Raw genomic sequence first — 21534 nt, 5'->3', positions numbered from 1 at the left:
ATCCCTCTGCAAAGCCTTCCTACCCTCAGTTTGGTATCATCAGCAATGAAATACAGAAAAAAAGCTGTTTAAGAAAAACTGCCTTTAAAGTAAAACTACAAATAACTGATTTATTACTGCTAACTCAGGAAAATTCCGTATCATATACAGTTCTTACTATTAATCTATACTTCAGTTATTTACAGAGCAAGCAAAGCCAGAAGTCATCAAAATAATCAGAATTGACAATACTTACGTTTCAGTGGCTGGATCATAAACTTCACAGGAATTTAGGACTCTTCCAGAAACATTGTTTCCCAAGCTTCCTCCACATACATAAATGAGACCATTCGCCTCTACCATTCCATGGCTGCATCGCTGAGTCAGCATGCTGGGCTTTGTGTGCCAGCTTTCTGTTCTTGTGTCATAGCATTCAAATAAATACAGTGCAGAATTTCCTTAAAAAAATAGAAACCCACCAAATGGCATTAATTTTTATGGTTGTCTTTCACAAGAAGAGTCTAATAGTAATTATCAAACTGATGCTTTATTTGTTAGTTGAAAAGGGAAGGGCTCTTTCCCACCTCCAAAAGCAGAACTAACCAACTTGAAATTTGGGACTATTCAGAAAGCACATACTTGTAATTCTTTTGACTCTTTTGTTCCCAAAATAGGCCAGTAAGTTCACATAAAATTGCTATTTGTGTTTGAAAACAAAAACAAATGATGGGGATATTATTTTTTTCTTTGGGGGGGGGGGCAAAGGGGGATAAACACTGACAGATGTATGTAAGTTACTGATCATACTGTCATCATCTCATGCTGATCTCACTACTTGGAAATATATTGAACTTTCAGATGTGAAGATGAAACCAGCTTTGTAAACCTAGTACAGATTCACACGAGTGAGTTGCCCAATTCCCAGAATACTGGTTGCCTTTGGAATTAGATAGCTTGATTATGTTATAACATACTCCTGAATTATTAACAATCAGAAGACAGCTACCCCTCACCATTTTACTTTCTTCCTGTGGACTGGCAGATAATTATTTTTTGGAAGTGCAAGGTCTGTGTTCTCCTCCCTCCAGGGCCAATAAAACTATTAGTAAAATCAAAAGCAATTTTAAAAATGAACCTAGATGGGAGCTTAAAGAGTTGTGCTCAGGTAACTAGGCTTCTCTGCTTTGTCTATGGTTCAGGTAGATACAACTTTCTCAGAAAAGAACCAGGATCCTTCTCTGCTTTGTTTCAGTATTCACCTAGAACAGTTAAAGGTGCCTTCTCTTGTGCCTCTTTTTCTTTGTCTTTCTCCTTTTAAAAATTAAGTGTCAGAATAGTAGCACTCACTATAAGCTGGAGATCTGAACCCTCAAAATAGTGCTACGTTTCCAGACCCAAAATACAGGAGAAGACTGCTATATAAGCAGCATTTGTTTTCTCCTATCATGTAGTTCTCAATGTCACGAAGAACTGCACAGAGTGGGAATTATTTTTTCCTTGATGTAAATATATATCCTTATTGCTTTGAAGTTGTAGAAGTTCTCATCCATGGGACATACAGAACTGTCTCTATTAATTTTTTTAAAAAAGGGAAAAGCTTGCATTTTCAGTATACCATCAGTATAAGGTTAAATATTTTTCTTGCACCTAAGTATAGTGGAAGAATTTAGTATTTTCAGCTTTCTAACTCCACTAGCTATTGCAAACAAAACAGTACTCCCATCAATTCAAAAACTGTTTTCTGGAGTGGACTGGCACAGTCATTTGTTTTCCAAACTCTTCAATCAAAGCAAAAAGCATGCAATTTTTAGATTTCTCTACAGCTAACACACTGCAGCTTTTTCTCTGATTAATGGTTTCACATAATTGCCTGCTCCAAATTAGAAAATACTAGATTCAAGATAGACAGACTTTTTCAAACAAGCAGTGTTCACTGGATCCCAAAGAAAAAACAAGTACAGGCAAAATAAACTTGGTTATTAATTTTTAGCTTTTACTATTCTGTCTTGAATAATACTCATGGAAAGCAAAGTAAAACATTACAGTAAAGTGAGGGCAGATTTAATAGAAAACTCCTAAATTAAAATTTCCATAACAGTACAGTTTTATTAACTAATGACAATATATTAGAAAATAAACTGTACAGTCAAAGTTTGTATCATAGCCCCTCATGAGTGGGGAAACTGGGAAGACTTATGAGATTTTTGTAGTATCCCAAGTTTCCCAACGCAGCCTTAGTTAAGCCTATTTCCAGTAATGGGAAAGGTGCTATTTCACATTTTCCACACTAGGTGACAGCCAGGAACTGTTTAATCCACTGCTACATTAGACTTCCTCAAGTATTTTAGAAGTCAGATAACATTACCCAAGTGTCACAACTTCCCATTAAGTGACTTATCAATGTTAAGCACCGATTATGACCTTTTTTTGCCCGCTCTGCTCACCTCGCTCTGAAGCAAGGCAGAACTCAAGAGGCTCTACTAAAAAATTTCTCCCTGGCTTTATGGTTTGGCTTGGGTTTTGCATTTTTCCCCCCCCCCCCCCCAATTGGGAATATTTTAATGGATATAGCATACCTACATTCCAACTTTTGTTTTGTTGATGATGGACCAGATTTAGACAAAATAAATTTTAAAATGTTGCGGTAACATCATAGTGTAAGTCATCCACTATATTTTTGTGGGAGGAAAAAAACCCCAATGGTCTTATTACTTATCATTGCAAAAAAAGTAACATCTAAAAAAAGCAGTGTTTCTCCATTTACTGAAGCAACCCAACAGAATAACAAACTAACATAAGATAACTTCTTTTTTTCAGAAAAATTGGACAAATTCCTTTACAGGGCCAGGTATGATTTCACCGCCAAAAGCAGTAGTTTCAAAAGCTTTTCCCCCCACCTTCTTTTTCCTTAAGAAAACCTCATTAGGCCCAATATACATTGTCTGCAAGGAATGCCATTGTCAAAATGCAGCTATTCTGGCCATACAGCAGAGAAAAATTTTAAACCACACTAAGTTCCGTGGATTTATAACAGCAGAATAGGACTGCCAAAAATATATTTGCTTGTCCCTAGTTAACTCTTACAAGTTGCAGTGTACTTTAAGTTCTAGTTAATGTAAATATAAATCATTTCAGTGAAACCATTTTAAAAACACAACAGAAATAGGTTGTTGGATTGTGGGGAGGATAAAATCCTAAATATTGGAAAATAAACTCATTAGGCTAACATGACAACGTGCAATTTCTTTTCAAGAGTCATGCAAAAACCAGAAAAATTTCCAGGTATCTTTCTTTGTTCTATCTTTTTGGTTTGTTTTAAAGATTTTTAGTGTCTTACCCACTTCTGAACCACCAGATGTATAAATTTTGCCCTCAGCAGCACAGGCTGCAAGGCTATCTCGAGGTGTTGGAGGTCCTAGCTTGGAATACCAGCTATCCTTCACCACATTGTAGCAGTCCATTCGCTTTATAGGGAAGAGCTGGGAACCACCCAAAATATAAACTACGTTGTCCCAGAAGACACAAGCTGCATCCCTGCGCTTTTCAAAGGGACATCGGATGTCTGTCCAGCTGTAATCCTGCATTACAAAGAACAGGTAATGTCTAATAGATTATAACACTTACCTGCACAGCGAGTGTTTTTCAAACAGATCTTTTCATAGAGATTTAGACAGGGTCAGTTTTAAAGTTCCTTTTCAAAACAAACATGAATACTGTTTATTGAAGAATACTCCTCAGGCGTACTCTTGAAAAATTCTCTTAGACACAGACATAGTTAGCTGCAATGAACCATGACATTAAGAATTTCTATTTCTGCATTCCCTGTGTGCACCCAGTACAGCTTCCCTGAAAAACAATTTTTTTTTCCCCAGCAGAATTGACCTCCTGCTGCTATCATGTCAGAAACAATGCATGTGATCAAAAAAGTAGTACTGCATTTTCTTTTATAGGAATGGAAAAAAGACAGCTTACATATAGTAACAGATTCTTTCTAAAAAAAAATAAAATACAGAATGTATCAAACAAAGGCAATGGAAGAAGAAGGTAATATCCAAATTGACAAGCAACTCATTTAAAAAGCTCTGATACATACTTTATTACCATGACAACTAGAAGCTTATTTACAGAATTTACAAAACACAAATGATCTATAGCTATCCACAGTTGATAGCATGAGAAAGAGTAATGTGCCATCACAAATACTGGCAGTCATGTTGCCTAGAAACTGATTTTGCATGAATTGGCAAAACCAGTGAGTATCAAATATGGACAGCAACGCTACCCAAAGCCTTAAGAACACCAAACTCAGCAGCTGATGGCAGACCAGGATAGCATACAGTACAAGAAACACTTCTTGAGTAATAGCATTGCACATATTCCATGAGCATAGCTTGTATCCTATACTGAACAGGAAAGTACGGGACCTTAACTGTTATCTGTGCCACCTCAGGATGGTCTAGCTCAACCTGCTGAATGACCTTCATCGTAATGGTTCATACAAGACGTTACATCATTACATTTTCTTAGCAAGGACATACTTCAAACACCTTGGTCAATGAAGAAGAACAGCGACTCCTACATGGGGGTTCAAAGAAAGAGAGGCAGACCATGTTATAGTCCAAAACATCTTACAATCTTTTCTTGTAGCATCCCCCATATCAAGAAGAGCTGGCAGGTGCATGTGGCCCTTTATGGTGAGAAACAGGTCCTGGGGCATCCTAGAAAGGAAAGCCATACTACAGCATGGCAAAATAAATAGCTGCATAAATCTTAAGAAAATGTCTTAGTGCATTGTGCAAGATCAACAAATTTTCTAGCTCAAACTTCTGGCACTTTTACAAAAAATACTCTTTTCCTTTACTGTTATAAAGGGCTGTGATCTGACCCACTTTTATGGCTTCACTTCATAGCTACCATTTCATCCACACCTTTATCAAATGAAAAGCCACAGCGTGAGCACACTCAGCAGTATCCTCCTCTTTCTGTGGGAGGCAATTTAGGTCATTCCCCTGTAATGCTCTTCAGTTTTAGTCTGCACCACATAAAATTTATTTCAATTTATGCATTTTACACATTTAAGAGTTATACAGAAGAGTTGTTTCATGCCACAGTCAAGATCCACACACCCCTGGGCAGTGGCAAGCCTCATTTTTGGGGAGCTGTAAAGAAAGACCGAGATAAGTACATGGTGACACTTTCCTGGCTGCTCTCCATTTTCAACAAATTGTGGTGCAGAACTCCAAAGGCAGAAGCTGTATATTTGTATTTAATAGTTTTTGAAAGGCTTTTCTCTTTCATTAATTCATTTAATCACTTATTAAAACTATCTGAACTCCTAGTATCCACACAGCCATGTGACAGGAATGGCACGTGTCATTATGGGCCATGTGAAAAAGTATCTCCTTTTGTTTAAGGCTTTTCCCTCATTTTCAGTTGATACCTCCTCTTCCAAGTTTGTCAGGGAAAACAGCAGACACACCTAACATGGACAGCTTTCCCACTAACAGCTTATTGACTACAGCTCTATCTCCTCATAAAAAGGTATGCTGACATACCTTGTAGAGACAGCAATTTCAAAAGAATAAGCATATTGCTGCCTCAAAATCCCATAAAATAACGCATAAATTTTTATCAAGAAGTCATAAAGCAAAACAAAAAATATTTTATTCCAAAGTTGGGGGGGGGGGAAAGGTTAACAATATTCTGTTGAAAATTTAACAAGAAAATGCTTCCCACCACTGTTAATAGGACATCTAGGATTTCTAGCAGTATTCTGAAAACAAACATCTCTACTCAAATAGCACCAGACTGCTCCAGAAGTTTGATGCTCATCTGCATCTGTACTGTTGCATTATTTTGCTCTCTTGAGGAAGTACATGCATCAATAGAAATCTCAGTTACAGTGCAAAGACAACAAATATAGACTTAAAGTAATACTACTAACAGTCTCAACAAATAACACAAAGTATCCAATCCATTCTTATTTAAAGAACCCTTTTTGACAACAAGGATGGGAAGATCAAGAGGTCTAATTTTGTGTGCAAAGGAATCAGTGAAAATTAAATTTTTTTGCACTAGTTTTATAATGATAGAATTATTAAAGTTTATATCACAACTGAGAAAATATTTTCAGGCGAAACATAACCTTTGTTTTGAACTCTTTCTTTAGCTGACATAAAAATTTAATTAAATTAATAAATTTAATTAAAATCAAAACTGGAGGGCTAGGTCACTGTTCAATCAGTTCAACATACAACAAAATTCCAGTTCTTTCCCAAGGTCCTAACCTTGCAGAAGTACATGCACAACCTTAATTCTCTGCTGTGTGACACGCTCATCTTTTGATGAGGCTAATTAAAGTGAGTTAAGCATGACAGTCTTTGCAGCACTGGAGCTCTACATCCCACATTATTTTGCATGCACATGATGCTTATCCAAGAGAGGTTCTGGATCCTTGATTTATTGCATTTAAGAAGCTACTGTCACAGTTAAAGATCAAACTCAGATACTCAAGCAAAACATCAAGCAAAGGACCTTTAAATAGGTTAGAGTTGGAAATGAAGTAAGCAAAAAGCTATCCACAAGACATAACAGGCTAGCTAAGAATATACAAGAAAGCATATAAGCACTAGGAAAACATTTAAGGAAGACATGCTTGTTAGAATCAAGATCTCCCATTATCCACATTTGCCTTCTCCTACCCTGACCCCCTCCTCTCCCCCCGTTAATCCACATGCAAGGCCATAAAGCTTGATCAAGAGGCAGTTCTGCAAAATTTCTTCCATACTCAGTTCTTTTTTGGTGTTATGCTTGGACAAATAGTCTATGAAAAAATTAGCTATTTTATCCTATGCTTTATGTAAACTTATACAGATATGACTTTTTGTCCACAAAACAGATTTTTTTGTAATATTATAGTTCAGGTCTGACTGAACATCACCTAACTAGATACATAATTTTCCTTTTAGTTGTAAGCCTTTGGCTGTTGCTCCCACTCAGCATGCACCGAGATTATTATTTTTCAAACAAGATGAAGTTTAAAAAAAAAACCAAACATGGTGACTACTTGGGGTAGGGGGGAGAGGTGTATATTAGTTTATAAAGAATGATGAAGCAACCACCCCCATCTTTTGGGTTCTGACCACCACTGACATTAGACACCTATGGAATTTAACTTATCAGTTAGGTTGGTAAAGAGACCACGTGCACACTCTGCTGATAACACCATTGACAATTAATGACTAGGACAATAATCTCAAAAGTAGTTTCCATCCTGCTAAAATCTAGCTTTGTTCCAATGTAAGTAACTGGAGATAACGAGAAAACTTCTATCTGATTTCCTTCTAATAAAAGAAAGGTCGGAGCATATTGGGTGAATTACAACTTGTTAAAATGCCAAAACCAAGTAACTGCTTGAGAAGGATCAAAAGCTTCCCCAACACAGACCTTGGAAAAGAAAGAATTATCTGCTGTGTTCCCTTCACCTCCTTGCCTCCAGTTGGAATACTGCCTTTTTACTTGAGTAAGAAGGAAGAAGGTGGTTATTATTTAGGAATTTGGAATTCCCAATAAAAATACATATTAAGTGTCTCTCAAACTAAGCTGGTAGGTTTTTCTCCAAACTTGAGTCGTACTCAAAGAAGGTAGCTTCAATTTTATCTTACATGAGGGAAAGTGAATCATGAGTTCAAAACACATCCCAAGGGCTCTTTCATTCTGAATTAGATTTGACAGGGCTCACATTGGCTATAAAATTCACACAGATAACACACAAAACTGTTTGAAATTATAGCAAACATTTAATATACTGAGTTAGAACAACCAGAATTTCTGCAACAAAACATTACATTTATGTGATCTCATAGCTTAGAGAGCCCTGATGTTTATGTAGCAACTTTTTTCTGTATTAATACACGTGCTTGCCTGGTAAAACAGAGTATGGATACTCCTTTTGCATGCAGCTGATGTTTCTAGACCATCTAGCCTGCATAGTTGAAATATACACCATTCCTGTGGCTTGATTTTATTCAGGAAACATGGAAACAAATTTCAGGCAAAGCTTGCTTGCTCTAAATTGGCCATCTCTTAAGTTTTTTGTTGTAGAAACTCAGTCTTTTCCACTTACAGAACACTCGGCTCACAATTCTTCTCCTTATATACTCTTTAAGAACAAACAAAATGGTGAACAACTGGGATTTAGAAATGGTTGCATATTTATAATAAATGCACTGAAAAACCACCTTGCACCCTAAAACTGTGTTTTGTGCTAACATACGAGCCAATAACTTAACTTGTGCTAAAAAATAAATTGCTTTGAGTTATTCTCTGAACACATACGTGCATGCACATGCATACAGACTTTCATATATTCCTAACTGATTGCTTGATGCTTCAGTGACCTTTTATTTATTTACAGCTGTGGGATGCACACACCAATCCTCAACTTAGATGGATTTATCAGAACTCCATATCTAATATTGCTAATAAACAAACATAATTAATTCTACTCAAAATGAAGTATTACATCTAGGTACACAAATTTGAAAATACCTAATTAACCACACACTTCCAACTGTATACCCAAGAGGCAGGGAATACATCCTTCCTAATACTGTTTTGTAGATCATTACGCCTTAGTTAATATCATCAGCAAATAAAACACGCACGATTACAAACAGTGAATCTTAATGCATTCTGAGGTAACGATTACCTTTGGATTAAAATATCTGCAGGACTGGGGCTGTGAGCCTCCAAACAAAGCAATACGATAATCATGTTTTTTTCTTCTTGGCCGCGTACCTTCCACTAACTCTTCTCTGTCTTCTGGGGAAAGTAGATGGTATCGCATCCCACCTGGAAGGAAGACAAGGACTGTTTGCAGATCCAGTGTAGCTCATACATGGAAAGAGATGTTTCAGAGGCAGGGATGGGGAGAAGAGGGAAGGAAAGGAAAAAGGGGAAGCCAAGTTTCTAAATTATACCTATACAGCTTTCATTTAAAAGGGAAGAACGCAGCATCACGTGAGGATGGGAGCATACATCCAGATTTACACCCTATTTCAAATTGCCTGCTCCATGTGAAAATGGGTCATGGATATGGACTCAGATTATATACCAATTTATTGATCAGCTCATTTAGCCATTATTAACAAGCAACTAAGTTTGTTCATTGAAACAGGCAAAACAAAGAAAGCCCAAAGAAAAGGAACAGCAGAACTGGGAGCCTAGAGGACAACATTAGCATTGAAAATGCTATGAGGAGTCAACCATGCCTGCCTCCTCATCCCCCAATTTCTGATCAGTAAGGAAGGCATCTTTAGCACATTGTACCTCATGAAAACCTCTCACTTTTGTTCTTAGCTTGACAATGCAAAATATTAGTTACAATTGGTATAAGAAAATAAACATTCTCCTAAGAAACATTCCAAAGAAAGCAAAAATATTAGTGACATTACAAGCCACTGAAACCAGACAAACAAAAATCTTTATTTCTTAAACAGTGCACCCACCTCCATGTCACACAAGTAGTATGACTGAGATGTCAATAGTCAAATACTTACCAACATATAGGTTAATTTGAAGCTTGCTTATTGACTGAAGGAAAACAGTTGCATACCATTTTTCAGATCTACACTAAAATTAAGCCAACTAGTTAACTGCTACCGAAATTAAAACATTTCTTTACAGAATATTTATCAACATCTAGGCTTTTCTTTCCTACATGATAAAATTTCACAAATGGCATCTAAAAACAAAAAGGAAACTTGTTCCTTATCTCATCTGCACCTTGAGAATGTAACTGTCTGTAGGCTCAACGATCACTATATATGAGAGATGAAAATAGTGCCACATATGCTTAACATTATTATTTGCTTGGGGAAGCTTTATAATATTCAAAATTTTGACATAAACTATTGTTTATTAACTCACATGCAAACATGAACAATACTGAAGTTACTAGCCTGTTCCAAAAGCACACTAACACTTCCAATTACCCTAACAACTCATTGGCAAAATCTCCATTTTATTACTCATCATGGAGTTCATGTCATTTCCTAGGAGAAAGAAATGAAAGTCACACTCTGTTACATAAACTGAGTTTTATTTACATTATAATCTGCTAATCCAACTTCAGCTAGACACAGAATCCTAGAGGAAGTACAGTCCAATTAATTTAGTGTGAAAATGTTGTCAGATCATTTTAAAGCAAACCATTTTCAGAAATTCCACTGCATTTTTTAATTACACAGAACATCAAAGATTTCAGCTAGAGGTCAACTTACTGATCACCATTTTAAGGCATTCTGGGTTATCCTGAATAAGTGGTTCAGCCTGAACTGTTTTACTTAAGAAGTTCTTTGATATAAGAGGAAATCGGACTTTAGCAAGAATATCAACCATGTACGGCTGGCGATTTGGCTCATCGTACTTCAGCCATCTGACTGCTGCGTCATAAACCTTGAACAAGAGAGAAGGAAAGAAAAGGATAAGGTACATCACCACACAGTAAGACAAATAACTAAATCTTAATGCTCCAAATTGGTTCTTCTGCCTGTTGGAGGTTAACTTATACTAATATTTTAGTATGTGGGGATCCATCACCATCTTCCAAAAAAAACCCACAAAAAACCCCAACCCAAGCCCACCAAAAACCCCAAAACAAACCAACCAAACCCCAAAGACAATGCTCACACATGAAGTAAAACAAATGCATAACCACAGAATAAAGCCCATCTACAAACTTTAAAAAAACCCACATCACTGCTTCTGCTATTTAGCCTTTTTTTCCCCTCCAAATGGCAAGCATGAATCTATAATTCACATGTGCATGGGTAACCCCTGTACCGGGTTAAGACTAACATGCTTCAAGTTCCATGTCACAACTCCAGTAATACTTCACCAGAAATATTGAAGTAGCTTCTACTTGATATAGCCTCCTCAGCTGAAACTGCTTCTGTTACCAAATCATAGTGTTGGGGATCCAAAGATACTGCTATTGTCGTGTCTTAAGGGACCTTATAAGTTAAAAGTTTTTAGCTGCAGACCACCATAAATTTACCAGAGAGCCTCCTCTCCATCTCCTCTTCACAGGAAAAGATAATGGGTTTTCTCAGGGGCCAAGGAGGACAGAACAGGGAAAGTAACCAAGAAATCTGCTCTACTTATGATTGCTCTCTGGGTCAGGAAGGAGCAAAACAAAAATCCAGTATTACCTCTGTCCTAGGAGACTTCAATACTTCTCTCAGACATAGCAAGCTTATCTACTATGCTGCAACTTCAGAGTCAGCACTAACTTCATTACAAGTGATCGCACAGTCAATGCCTGCTCTACTGTAGCTGAAACTGATCACAGTGATCACCAGTGAGATATAACGTGGAAATACATTTAATGGCAGAATTAGAGTTATTCAGAAGGACTGCTAAACCCCCTCAGCTATAACTCTACAAAATGACCCGAGAGCAAGGTAGAGTAAAGAAATAAAAATATTTAAGGCTCAACTCCATCAGCTAAGGAAATTCAACAGAATGACTGAGACAGAAATACTGTATCCCTTCACCAACAGAAATATTACTTGCATACAAAAGGGGAAAAAAAAACAACAGGACAACTAGTAATTAAAGCTACTTTCCTTTTTTTTGCTAAATGTAAATATGCTTTATATTCTAATGTCGGCTTTCTAGTAGCACTCCTGAGAAATAAGATTCCTTTAGTATCATTGACAAACTTCTGCAGTTTCGTACTGCACACTGACCCTTTCCTAAAGGAACTGTAATGCTACCATGATGCCTACACAAAAGTTCTACCACTGCTGCCAAGTTAAAGCATGCCATCCTACCTTACTACCAGAACTTCAAGAATGTAAATTCAAAAGTGTAATTTTGGCTGCAAGCTAAACAATACTTCCAGCTCTGAGAACGTTACCCTGAGACCTGAACTTTTCCCAGCATGTGGCAGCAACATTGAACTGTGACATAAATCATATTTATACTTAAAACTAAACAACTATCATATGCTAGTCACCTGATATTATTCCCCACTCTTAGTAATTCTTATTTTCATTGAAGCTTTTTACTGCAACAGATACATTGAAGAAAATGCATTAATTCTGTGAAAGTTAAACTTCAGTCAGGAAAACATCCGTTTCTATCTAAGTGGATGCACATACGATCTTGAGATGCCTCTGTTGCACTTCAAAGGTACGAGTCAATTCATGATGACATACTCAAACAAACTACCCAGTTCAAGCACCAGAACAACATAGCTAGAAAGACCAGATTTCAGTATGGTTTCAATAGATTTAACTGAGAAGCTACAAGAGGTACCCAGCAGCTACAACCATCCTGCCATCACCTCTTTGGACTGCAGTGCAGACACACTTATACTCTTCCTATTTTCCTGCAGTAGGAAGAACAAGCTGGCAAATGAGCATTCAGGGTTGTGCTATAAGCTGAATCAAGCTTTCCAAATGGGACAGCAGTGAATGTAATTTCTACCACAAGTTACAACTTTTAATTGAGTGAAACTCCAGGCTCCCTTTAGCCACCTGAACTTTTTTGCATGTGCTCCCAAAGTAAGGGCCTTCCATCAATCCATCACTGTCGATGCATCTCCTTCTCAGTGTTTTGTTCATCTTGCTTCCAATTCCTTCAGTTCCCCAAGCTTAATTTGTGTATGCATACGTTTCCCTCAGAAGCAACTCCTCTTTGAAACGGGCTGAGACCATACTCAGGTAGAGCCATGCAGCCACAAAGGTGCAGTTTGCTTGCCAGTTTTAAGTAGTTCACCTTCACCGATAACACATGAACTGCAACCTGGGAGCAGACCATACTCAGGTAGAGCCATGCAGCCACAAAGGTGCAGTTTGCTTGCCAGTTTTAAGTAGTTCACCGATAACACATGAACGCAATCTGGGAGCAACTGCTATAATTCATCAAACTCAATTCAGCCCACATACTATGGAACCAGAAGCCCTATAGCTATCTTGATAAGGGAATCCAATTTGTTTACTCCCTTTATGACTTCTTTCTTTCTAGTTTGCTGAAACAACACATATAACAACCATAATTGAAATGTGGATATTAATTGATGTCTGGGTTTGACCAAGCTAGGATGCACCTTTTATTCTACAATTCAGTAAGCACTATGTGCATCACACACCATAGGAATAAGAGAAGTGCGATACTTTAAACCAGTTCTTGATTAAAAAAATGATAATGAAGTTCAATGCTCTGCTAGTATGAAACCGGGATCTCACCTGGTCTTCTGCCCTCACTGTCAATGTATCTTGGTTCAAGAGATGTGTTACACGCTTAACATCAAGCTGAAGAAACTCATCTGTCTTGTAAACTTCAGTGAAATGCTGATGGATAAAGTCATCTGCAGTGGCTTTCAGTTCTGGACAGTCTAGGCATTCAGCTAACACACTTATACCTGTGAAGTAAAAATTAAGAAAAAAACTTTTCCAAACTTGAACTGCAATTACCTTTAATATATTAAAATAGAAAAAATTTATTATAATTTCAGTGATACTTGCAACATCAGCTTAATATTTATTCCCATGCTTTTTCCCTTTAAAACACATGCTGTCATAACTCATCTGCAACTCAAGACAAACCAAGGTAAGCACAAGGTTCTGATCCCTATCCCTACCAACCAAACTAATTGTAGAGTCAGTAATTGTAGAGTCAGACCTGCAGTACTTGCTGTATTAACTGCACTATTTCCTTGCTGTTTCTTTCCCCATTACAAAGCAGATAACAGTACCTTAACCAGCTCTGAGCTGTATCACAATAATAAAGTCTAACCAGAACAGCTAGAGAAATTGGATCCAGGTTTTATGACCTCCTGGATCTGCTCATGCAGCAGGAGTTACCGATCAAGCCCAATTTCCTCCTATAGAGGGGGAGTAGAAGCAACTCATCAGCCCATGGACTACAACTAGCCTTACCGGCTCTAAGTAGTAAAATGAAAACAAGAAATACAAAACCTGAGTGTATGACCTGTTGACAAAATTTCAAGAGACTCAAAATAAGCCATGGTTTCTTTCAAATACACTTTTTTTTTTTTTAAGGAACTATGGACTTGCCTATGAGTCTGCACAGAACACATTTCCATTTGTAAACTATGTCTTGAGGAAAAACTGATTTAATCTTTATCTCCCTTTTTGCTATAAATTAGCAAAGTATGCAAGTGTTAGAGACCATAATTCATTTTCAGTTTAACAAAAACCAGGAGGAATATGCCTCAAAGCAAGCATAAACAGCATTTTCCTTAGAAGGTAATGTAATTCTTACCACAGTTGTTTCAGAGCCACAGCCATACTGCACCAAAGTGTCATTTGAATAATTATAATTCAGATACTATGTGAAAGATTTTTTTATATTATAAACATCTATAATATGAGTGAGATGTTACCAGGAGAATTACATGACAATTGTCAATAAGAAAGACAATAAACAAGTTTATCTTTAAACTCTGATTAAATAAAGTACACCAAATCTTAAGCATGGAAAACCATTTAGTCCTACTTGTTGGTTACCTTTTCCATAACACTGAGTTCCCGTTAGGGCTACAGAACATATTAAATATCAAACCTGCCCAGATGCCATTCATGGATTTCAGTCAAAATGAAGAGCAACTAAAACCAAAAGTAACCTAAACTTATCCTGTTCATACTTTTAGAAGATATGCTAGTTTTGCAGGAATTACAACTCTGTCAAATTCTGCCTCCAAGTACAGTAACAACAACTGAAAGCTCCACCTTACTAAACAAATGAGGCTCTCAAAAAAGAAGCTGCAGGGCACTGCCAAGCTGGGATGAGACAAAGCACAGCCAGTGGACCCTGATACTGGCGAAGACAACTGCCAGACTGTTTTGACTATGGCAAGGGACAACAGTTCAGATTTAGAGCAAAATTATTTTCACATGCCTGGATTTAGCAAAATATTACTGTCTTTTAGACAATCCTATCTATTCTTTGGAAACAGCAAAGTTAAAATATAAACAGTAAATTAAGTCTGCATTTCACAGAATCACAGAATGTTAGAGATTGGAAGGGACCTCGAAAGATCATCTAGTCCAATCCCCCTGCCGGAGCAGGAACACCTAGATCAGATCACACAGGAATGCATCCAGGCGGGCTTTGAATGTCTCCAGAGAAGGAGACTCCACAACCTCTCTGGGCAGCCTGTTCCAGTGCTCTGTCACCCTCACTGTAAAGAAGTTTTTCCTCATATTCAAGTGGAACCTCCTATGTTCCAGCTTGAACCCATTGCCCCTTGTCCTATCACTAGATGTCACAGAGATTTCTCTTACCAAGACAATTGGAAGCATCAACTTGTTCTTTTAAAAAGTCCACACACATTTTTTTCACAGGTTCAATTTGATATTGGTTTGCTGCATCTAGTAAAGACTGGACATTATTGCTGTTAACTGAGATTCTGCAAAACAGAATGTGTAAAATTAGTATCACTAAGATTACCCACTTTCTTCTAGTAAAAAAAAAGACAACTTACACCAATTCACACAAATGGCAAAATTATTTCCCTGATATTTGCCCAAGAATCTTTCACACACAGTCTAAAGACACAATTTCCCTTCATGATCTTTCCAAATTGCTTTTATTTGCTCTACTTTACTGAGGAAGGGCAAAGAGTAAACAGTCCTAGATTCTGAAGAATAAACCTTTAACACAGGCCCTCTACAGTACCATACTATTACTTTGACTTGTGTGATCAGCTACTACACAAACCAGAACATGAACAGAAGCTTTTTTCTGACAGTCTCCTGCTCCCAAACAGGCACCAGCAAAATCTCTGTAAACTCATTGTCAAGACTGCTCTGGTTGATTTGCCCAGAGTGCACAGCCAGTTTGGCAATGCTTCAAGAGAAGGTACAGAGCCCACAGACAAGGACTTGGGCACCAGGGGAGGCAACCATATGGCCAGGGTGCTGACACTGACTGTCTCTCACCACTGATGGAGAGATCCCTCTCAAAGAAAGGAGAAAGCCTTCCTAAAGAGAGTTAATCCCTTTAGTACAAAGCTGAAAGGCCTGCCTGCCGCCCATCAATCAGAGCAGATCAACAAGTACTGTTCACAATCCTACTCATCTGCACATGCTCTGTTCAAAAAAACAAGCAGGCACATGCACAACTTGAGATAGGAATGAAATGCTGTTCACAGAATGGTTAGCCATCCTGCCAGTCCTGACATGAAGGTATAAATCCTGGAAATGGTTCTGTGCAATAGCTTCCATGGCCATAAAGAGAAACACATCTGATATCAATAAGGGCCTGGATTTCAGAACAATGGGAAATCTCATTTGAAGTAAAAAGCTTGAAGTGCTTTGAATTGCTTTCTGAAGACAACTACCACTGTCTTTAGTCTGCAGGGCTTCCTACTGATTAAACAAAAAGGAAAAGGGAAGGAGGATAGAAGGTCTAGTCACATCAGGCTTTAAACAAAGTAAAGATGCAAACTGATGAATCATAAAAGCATTATTTTAAGATTTTATAATTTACAATTGGCAGGCTTCCTAGAAAAAATGTCAGCTTTATGTAACAAAACTACCTTGCAGTATAAGCAAACTCCACAAGCTGTTCAATAATGTCAGGTTCTGCATCTTTTAACTCCACTTCAAAGGACTTTGATTCAAGCATATTTGCTGCAAAGAGATTAAAAGACAAACTACATCAATAAGCCACTCTCGTTATTGTACATTTTGCAAACAGAAGAAAATAAAGTGATCATACAAAGTGGGAACCTGCTAAAAACTGCACACAGTTGATTGCTGTTTTCCCATGATTACTAATGCAAGTCAGGAAAGAAAGGAGGCAGTGGGACAAACAAGATAACTGTTGTGTGCGCATGCCTGTATTATGTAAATTATGATAAACTGTATTAAATAGAAAAGGTCATAGATAGATGCTGTTGACTGGAGTGCAGACTGTCAACTTAGCATTACCAAAACCAGGAAGCACACACTGCACTGTCAAAAGCTATTTCCACATTCAAGCTGATAACAATAGAGAAAGCTCTGAGCCACATCCAGACACAGCACTGTGAGTTTGCCCACAGATGATTACAAGCCAGAAGACACGGTCATTTGACTTCTACTCAACTTTAATGTGTGCTTTATAGCACAAAAATTTTTACAATTCATGGGTAAGGTATACAAAAAGAAAGGCAGATACTACATAATTGAATTTGTAAAGGTAGCATAAATGCAATAAAATTTACACTTCTGAAAGCCCTTTTATGTGTGGAAGTGCCTAATGGTGGGAAGCAATGGGGCAAACAAATTCTGCCACAGAAGTAAAAACTCCTAATTTTCAGATTAAGGGAGGGAGACCAACTCTAATACAGTGTATGGGCCCCACTTAGTAAGAGAGCTTACATACAAAGTAACACTTGACTTGATCAAAACAGAGGTAAAGGGAAGTTGAGGGGAAGGGTGAACAGATATGAAGGAAGACACAAAATGAGGAAACCTTCACTTATACTTATCCCTGAAATTAATCACTTTTATAAAATAAAACAGTTTGTCATCCACAAGTCTAAGAGGATATAATCACAAAAGCTTATAATCAATCAATTTTGAAAAGACTTACTAGTAAACATCAAGTTAAAAAAATGACTGGCTGAAGCAAGCACAACACGGTGAGCTGGGATCTTTCTTTCTTGAACCATAAGAATGACATCACACAGTGTTTTCTAAATCAGAGGAAATACAGACAAAAAAGCAAGGATCAGCATTTTTGAAAAATCTTTCAAAAATATTTAAAAACAGCTTATGAAAATTCATTGCTTTTCTTAATCCACACAACTCAAATGTATTCTACAGTAAGATTTTCTGAAAGTCGAAGTTAAATTAATTAACCTGGAGAACTAGCACAGTTCAGTTTACACATGAACTTGTACCTTAAGGATGGTCACTAATAACGTATGAACTCTGATTAAAGTGTTTTCCTGTGGCATTTACATCAGCCTCCAATAACAGGTGGTCCTCTGCAGCCTCTAGCAGGTGCTGCATTTACATTACACCCTTTTCATCCATCAGTGTCTCTCTTCTCTACTCAGCTCTTGATTTTCAAAAAACTCATAGGAACCTCATATCTGAAGACTGCCATCATATTTCCCAGAGTGAAAGTGATGAACAAGTTCAAAGCATTCAATGGAACATTTCTAAGAAAACGTATCCCAAAAATACCACTTCTATGGAAGGGTTTAACTAGTCACACCTGACGACCAACTAAGTTCTAGACAAAAAAAATTATTTCTCATTTGTTTGCTATTGGTACGTAAGCAGTTAGTTTCTCCCCTACACGTGAATGCACTAGGAGAAAGTGACAATACTTACAGAAGCTGTCAGGAGACATGAGAGAGAGTGGGGTAAAAACATAATTTGAATAGATTCTCAAATGGTATCCCTTCTAAGAAGATATTGACTAAAATAAATGCACACCACGCTACAGTTTATTATAACATCCTTATTAAGAAAGAAAACTAAGCACCACCGCTTCCTAAAAACAAGAATTAATTTTCAACTACTACCTTAAGTTCATGGAGCTACTTTCAGTAACACCTACCTACACCCATCCCAATACTAACCTCAGAAGAGAGCATTTCTACTGTGGGGAGTATATATTTGTTTAGAACAGTGTGAGAATGTTTTCCACACACAGACAACATTACCTAGGGTACACCTAACAACACTGATAATCCATATGCAAAGTCCCTTCAAATAAACCTATTTTTTAGTTTCTTGAAAAAAGTACACTTAGAAGCATGTGTCGGACAAAATATAAATAATAACATTTAAAAATAAATGTTTTAATTACAAGTTAGATGGGGGAGGGATGTGACATATAGCTTCCTTTGTACATCTGTAGCTTAAAACCATTTAGGATTGAAACAAGAAAAAAACGAGACCATTCAAGAAAAGTTTGAGGAAAGCCTTAAACTGTAATTCTAGCACATCTGGTTCAAAACAAACATTGGAAACTGGTAGTACAAGATACTGTAAAATCCTGTGACAAAGCTCTGCTAAGACTTGCAACTGTTGCTTGAACTCCACACTGCATTTCTAAGATAAGTGACTCAGCTCAGCACTTGAAGCACCTTGAATATTCTAAGGCTTCTCTAGGTACAGGAAGAAATATTTGTCAACCAAAACAGACCATCATTTTAATTTCTTTCCATGGGATGTTTCTGGGTGTGACTGTTCTATTTCAAATAATGGTCTTCTGATGATTTCTGTATTTCTTTCTAGAAGGACCCATTGGTGTCACTAAGGCACTTCAATGAGGCAACAGATGACTGGCATTACATCAACCAAGGACACACCCAAGCGTGAACATGCATTAGGGTGCTTCATCTTCCAAGCAGGTTCAGCAACACCTTGCAACTCTGTCCCAGCTTCATTCTCAATTACTTCACTCTTGGCTGACCTCCACTCAGCTGCAAAGTTGCAACAAAGGATTTATGCACATGCTGTCAAATAGCTCTGTAAAACCCAGAAAGACATGGGCCATGGCACGTTCAAGATGAACAAGTCCTCCATGCACTAAACATACTTGCCCCCAACGTCCTACCAGTACTAAGTGCAGGTATGTCCATAATTTACTCTAAACTCCCATACTCATCGAGGCTGCCTCTAGATCCCAGCACACACAAAAAAGCAGCCTCTTTAAAATTAGCTGTACTTTCCAATCAACCTATTTTCCTACAGCATTAAACCAATGCATTTAAACAGCTAGGGCTCCACATGCATGTTGCTATTTCCATCACAGGAAATTTCTAATACATATCAAATTTAGGTTTGACAAGCACAGTATAGCCCTTGACTTATCAAAACACAAGAAAGATTTGCCTACAAATCCTCTTAAACTTTAGCACAACTGACCAGCTGAACTAGTATATTTTTTTCCTCCAGCTCCTGCTGACTTCCTAATTTTATCCTATATAATCACACCTCCCCCTCCAGTAACAGTTAACTTCCTCTTACAAACAATTCCTAAAAGCCTGAGTGTCACAAACTATACAGGAATTTCTGGAGCTGTCGGCACCAGGTGGGATAGGCAAAGCCACCATCTGAGGTCAGATTAGAAGTCTCCAGGAAATTCTGATAGCAGGCAAAATTCAGAGTTGCACCTCCCCAGGCATAACAGATTTTGAAATACGAATCAGAAGTACATGCTGATTTCACAGCACTTAATTCTGATCCTCTCTCTCCCTGGTCAGAGTAACTCGTAACTAGATGAGAGCTGGCACTCTACTGAAAGATGTGGTACTTACACAGAACAACTTGGTGCCACATACTGGAGTAGTGGCACAGTAAAGCACTGTGATTTTGCTGTGCTAGGGGCTGTACATACATCTAAGAGAGGGCAATATTTCCTCTACTTACAAAGCATAACAGTATCTGGCATGCCCTTGTCAACAGTGACAGAGGTATAAGCTAAACAGTGAAGAGCTCAGTTATGAACTCAGCTACACCTTGGAATATGTTTACCCAATTAGAACAGAAACAAAGCCTACATCAAAAAACATAGATGACAGTCTCAACTCCTCCACCTAAAGTAATTAAAACCAATTTGGTTTTTCATGCCCATTTCAGATGGGATAGAGCTAATTTTCTTCTTAGTATCTAGAACAGTGCTGTGTCTCAGATTCAATATAAGATTTGGTATAAGAACATTAATAATATACTGATGTATATTATATTATATCTTTGTTGCTAAGAAATCAAGGACTTTTCAACTTCCCATGTTTTTCTAGTATGCAGGTGCACAAGAAACTATGAGGAAGCATAGCCAGAGCAATGGATCCAAACTAGCCAAAGGGATATTCCATATCATACAATGAGCTTAGTTGCATGAAATGGCTTATGCAGACAACACAACTGACTGTGTACTAGTAAGAGAAGAACATGGCTGAAGTGCTGGAGAAAAGCAGAATCAGCACTCTGATATCACTTGCTAGGCCAGGACCCAGACTGCTGACGAACACATCACTAAAAGCTGAACTGAGCCTTTGGCAAGACTAACACTGGGAGACAATCAGTTAAACTCCAGAAGATACAACTTATGACAGTGCCAACTATGAAGCCCCCAATTGTTCTTGGAACAACTGGCTTAAGAGTCAGCTTTAATTCTAGCTCCACATCGTTGTTTCTAAATGAACCATAGTGCCACAATCAAGCCAGATCTGAGGAGGAGGAGAAAGGTTTCTTCAGTCGCAAGGAGTTACACAGATCAGGCTTCTGCTCTTGTACCAGAAGTCTGAGCTTTTCAAAGGGGAAAAAAATAATTTTAAAAAAAAAATCAGCATTTATTTCAGTTTGGACAGCTCAACTGAAATCCACTTGTATAATTATACTTTTGGTTACCACTCTTGCTCTAGTAGTAAACAGAAGAGTGACCTTTAATAATCATTAGACTACTGAGCTAGGAATCTGATCTGTCAAAAAGGTCAGAATTTGTAAAGATGAGGCCACCAGCACCCTACAGTGCCATTGGCTTCTTCGTGAGATAGCCAGACGTACTCTTTAT

At 37.7% G+C, this 21534-nt stretch overlaps 1 protein-coding gene across 1 annotated transcript; it reads right to left on the bottom strand.

Annotated features, from left to right (window-relative positions):
- Window positions 1-231: 231 nt before the first annotated feature.
- On the bottom strand, window positions 232-17691 carry KLHL7 (kelch-like family member 7). Its single transcript, XM_010079495.1, has 8 exons — window positions 17593-17691; window positions 16553-16646; window positions 15297-15421; window positions 13236-13411; window positions 10263-10437; window positions 8690-8832; window positions 3317-3557; window positions 232-437 (listed from the first exon to the last, which is right to left on the bottom strand). Exons 1-8 carry the CDS (start codon window positions 17669-17671, stop codon window positions 232-234), a joined length of 1239 nt encoding a protein of 412 aa, XP_010077797.1. The 5' UTR covers window positions 17672-17691.
- Window positions 17692-21534: the final 3843 nt, after the last annotated feature.

This window comes from Pterocles gutturalis, unplaced genomic scaffold (assembly GCF_000699245.1).
Source record: "Pterocles gutturalis isolate BGI_N339 unplaced genomic scaffold, ASM69924v1 scaffold8339, whole genome shotgun sequence".
Lineage (NCBI taxonomy): Eukaryota > Metazoa > Chordata > Aves > Pterocliformes > Pteroclidae > Pterocles > Pterocles gutturalis.
This window is presented reverse-complemented; position numbering and strand designations above follow the sequence as displayed.